Consider the following 4,390-nt stretch of genomic DNA (forward strand, 5'->3'; position numbering starts at 1 on the left):
TAAAACGTGAGCGAAAGGCCCAGTAGGATATAATTTGAAATGACTTAAAAATAAATGAACATATGAATGTGCGAGTAAATAAATAAATGGGTAAATGAATAAATAGACATTCAGCTCCAACAGACAGCTGGAACCTCACACCCTTTTTCTCAAAGGAAATAAATGTAAAATCTCCATATTACAGGCTTTAGGAAGTAATTAGTACAAATTACTTACCTAACCAAGTGCCTCGCCTACTCGGACCAAGTTTCGAGTTCTGCCCCCGAGGATGCACTATCTGCATCCTATCTAGGCTTACAGCAATAGACTCTCTCACCAGTTCACAAGATCTCTTACTTTAAGAAATCATTCATTAACTTTCTGAAATCGTTCTTATGACCCCACGAACTACTCAAGCCGCAGGCCCCATGACTAGGCAAGCCATGAGGTTCCATGACTGGACAAGCTATGGATTCCATGGACAGGACAAGCCATGGATTCCATAAACTAAGCAAGCTATGGTTTTCAAAGAGTTTTTCTTTCGCAAACCAACCCCTTTCCTTAAAACATTTCCAAGGCCGAAATCCTTTTTGAAAATCAGGCTCACAAGGAAAAGGGATAGAAATCCTACCTCGCACTATCAAACCTGGGACTAGCGTTGCCTTTTCCGGCTTCCGCTTCCTAAAGCCCCTCCAGTCTGAATCCTCAGCGATCACTGATGTAAGACAACACTTTAGGATTAATTCTCATTCCTAAAGCAATCCAATCTCAATTAGATACCAAGGTTTCCAATTAGTGTGCCCTAATCCATTTTCATGTTTCAAATTATCATTCCAAGGGTTTTCAATCTCAAATCAAGGATTAAATATGCTAATCCATTTATCTCAAGTCCCCAATCAAAGCTAATTTGGGTTCTCCCAGAAAACAGGGGTCAAAACAACAATTTCAGGCCAAACAGGGTCGAACCCCGTGTCAACTGGTCGACTGGTGACAGAACAGTGCATCACCACCGGTCGACCGGTGGTGTGCAATCCGGTCGACTGGACAGGTCGACCGGTCAGGCCAATTCAATCCGGTCGACCGCACCGGTCGACCGGTTACCATGTGATCCAGTCGACCAGACAGGTCGGCCGGTGGAATTAGCTGTGCAAGAGAAGCTCACAGAAATCAGTCCAAAACCTACAATCTCAGTCCCATATCAAAATATTTCAAAGGAAAACCACTAGATCCGGGTTCTAGGTACTAAATCAAGTCCAAAGAACCCAAGATCTCCAATTTCTACCAAGGTTCTACTAAAAAATCATTAATATCCGGTTTGATCCAAAAATAAGTTTTGAAATTCACAAATCCACGATTCAAGAGACGGTTTTCCATAAATCTTACCTTGAATCCTTCTCTTGACGTTGAAAGCTTCTTGAAATCGTTCCTTGGTTCAAGATCCGTTCGATTGGAACAAAAATGGGAAGAGAGAGAGAGAGATAGCACGAGAATGAGAGTGAAAAGAGAGAGAGTGTGCACGGGAAAGGAAAGAGAAAAGGAAAGAAAGAAAAGAAAAACAAAAAGGAAAGAAAAGAAAATGGACAAGTGTCAATATTTTAAAAGAGCAGTCCAGAAATGCGCCCATACACACTTCTGGGCTAAAATAAATTACTCAAATAATTTAAATACCTTGGAACTATTTAAATTACACGTCAGAAACATTTATTAATCAAAACTCAATTAATTACATCAGATTAGGCACACTAATAATCTCAATTACCTTAATTAATCTCATTTAATTCTTCAGGGTGTTACAGCTTCACCCTCCTTAGGCAATTTTGTCCCTGAAATTAAGGCCTACCTCAAAGCACAAACAGATGCGGATACTCCTCATGCATCGTCATTTTAAGCTCTCATGTCGCTTCCTCAACTCCATGGTGCTGCCATAATACTTTCACTAACGAGATCTCACGATGGCGCAGATTATTTATCTTCCGGTCAAGAATCTGAACTGGTGCCTCCTCGTATGACACGTAATACTGTATCGGAATGTCAAACCACTGCACTACAGCTTTCGGCTCAGGTTGACATTTCTGAAGCATGGAGACATGAAACACGTCATGCACGTGAGATAATTCAGGCGGTAAAGCCAACCGATAAGCCACCACTCTAACTCGTTGCACGATCAGGAATGGCCTCACATACCTTGGTGCAAGTTTCTCTTTCACACCAAACTGAACAACTCCCTTACGTGGGGAAACCCTCAGCAAAACAGAGTCGCCTTCCTGGAATTTCAAAGGTCTACGCCTTCTATCAGCGTAGCTTTTCTGACGACTTTGAGCTGTCAACAGTCGTTCCTGAATCACGGCTCTCATTGTTCTCTTGAATGACCTCTGGTCTAGTACTCAGTCGATCCTCTGGTTCCAACCAACAAACAGGTGACCTACAAGGACGACCATAGAGAGCCTCAAACGGTGCCATACCGATACTGGCTTGATAACTGTTGTTGTACGCAAACTCAGTAAGATGCAGGTATTTCTTCCAATTTCCATCAAATTCCAGAATACAAGCACGAAGCATATCCTCCAGAATCTGAATTACTCTTTCAGATTGCCCATCAGTCTGAAGATGAAATGCGGTGCTAAAGTTCAAGTCCGTTCCCATGGCTTCCTGGAAACTCCTCCAATACCTTGCATTGAAGCGGGTATCACGATCGGACATGATAGACAGTGGCATTCCGTGTAGTCTCACGATGTGCTCCAGGTACAATTTTGACAGAATCTTCTGAGAATATGTCGCACGAAATTGTATGAAGTGCGCGGACTTCGTCAACCTGTCTACCACCACCCAGATGGCATCGTGCTTCAGCTCGGTTCTCGGCATCAGAAAATCCATAGTGATGTGCTCCCATTTCCACCTAGGGACAGGAAGAGGTTGCAACTCTCCCGTTGGCTTCTGATGCTCAGCTTTAATCCGGAGGAAAGTCACACATTCCGAGACATACACACGAACGTCTCTTTTCATGCCTCTCCACCAGTACTATCTTTTCAGGTCCTGGTACATCTTTGTACTTCCCGGATGTATAGCAAACTTTGATTTGTGAGCCTCTCACAGAATCGTCTTCTTTAACTCATCTGCCTTAGGAACAACAAGGAGGTTGTGGAAATACAAGGCTCCATCCTCTCGGATTCTCCAATCCTCGAGTTGTTCTCCATTCTGGATTCGAATCCAGATTCCTTGGAGGTGTGGATCCTGCAATTGATTCTGCTTAACCCGTTGCACAATATCCGGTGTAGAGCCCAGATTATACACCATAGCCTGGTTATAATCTTTGTAGAACTGAAGCTTATACTCACTCACCACTTCAGTCCTTTTCCAATCTTCCAAAGCTAATGACACCAGAGTCCCCGTCGTCTTCCTGCTAAGGGCATCAGCTACCACATTAGCTTTTCCAGGATGATATTGTAGAGTGAAGTCATAATCTTCCATATACTCCACCCATCTCCTTTGCCTGAGATTCAAGTCTTTCTGAGTAAACAAGTACTTTAGACTTTTATGGTCAGAAAAGACCTGATATTTTGCTCCATAGAGATAACATCTTCATATCTTCAGAGCAAATATTACCGCTGCCAGCTCCAAATCATGAGTGGAGTAATTCCGTTCATGTGGTCTTAATTGGCGAGATGCGTACGCTACCACGCGTCCCCCTTGCATTAAGACACAGCCAAGCCCACTCCCTGAGGCGTCAGAATACACCTCATATAGTTCTTCACTATCAGGAATAATCAAGACTAGTGCACTTGTCAGTCTGATCTTCAATTCTTGAAAAGCATTTTCACATTCGGCGTCCCACTAGAATCTGACTTCTTTCTTGGTCAACCGAGTCATCGGTGCAGCAATGCTCGAGAAGTCTTTCATGAAACGCCGATAGTACCCTGCAAGTCCGAGAAAACTGTGAATCTCCGCCACATTCTGTAGGATCTAGTTGTGATTTTTACAATGAAAAATCATTTGAACAACAACAAACTTGTAGGCGGAATTTCAAAAAATTTAACATATCTATTTAATTCCAAATTAAATGTAAACCACAACGAGAGATACATGCATGATATATGTTTATAGACAAAGGAATAAAATGACAATCATACCTTTGTGACGATTGAATCAAATATGACTGCAAGGATCTTGTCTCACTATCTCACGTTCCGAGATGGAGAATTGCCGTGAAACAAGATCGTTGGTCTATCGATACGATCACACCAAAAACCACTCATTAATTCAAGACTATGACTCTAAGTGTTTTGGGATGAGAGAGTGGGCTCTTTTCAAAAAACCTAAGGAAACAATTTTTCCTTCTATTTTTGTCTCAAAATTTCAGCCACCGTTAGGAGAGAAAAGTGTGAGATTTTTTCTTCTCTTAAAAACTCATAGC

General features: G+C 42.2%; 1 protein-coding gene across 1 annotated transcript; it reads right to left on the reverse strand.

The window, feature by feature from the left end:
• Positions 1-1,871: 1,871 nt before the first annotated feature.
• Positions 1,872-2,333, reverse strand: LOC112093048. The gene is made up of 2 exons (XM_024170648.1): positions 2,133-2,333; positions 1,872-2,051 (listed from the first exon to the last, which is right to left on the reverse strand). The coding sequence occupies exons 1-2, from the start codon at positions 2,331-2,333 to the stop codon at positions 1,872-1,874; spliced, it is 381 nt and encodes a 126-aa protein (XP_024026416.1).
• Between the last annotated feature and the right edge of the window lie 2,057 nt (positions 2,334-4,390).

This window comes from Morus notabilis, unplaced genomic scaffold (assembly GCF_000414095.1).
Source record: "Morus notabilis unplaced genomic scaffold, ASM41409v2 Scaffold670, whole genome shotgun sequence".
Lineage (NCBI taxonomy): Eukaryota > Viridiplantae > Streptophyta > Magnoliopsida > Rosales > Moraceae > Morus > Morus notabilis.

Bases quoted from the DNA above. Each gene is read 5' to 3' on its own strand.
- LOC112093048 (XM_024170648.1), bottom strand. From the start codon at position 2,333: ATGAGAGCCGTGATTCAGGAACGACTGTTGACAGCTCAAAGTCGTCAG. The intron at 2,052-2,132 runs GTTAGAGTGGTG...TCCATGCTTCAG, and splicing joins CATTCCTGATCGTGCAACGA to AAATGTCAACCTGAGCCGAA.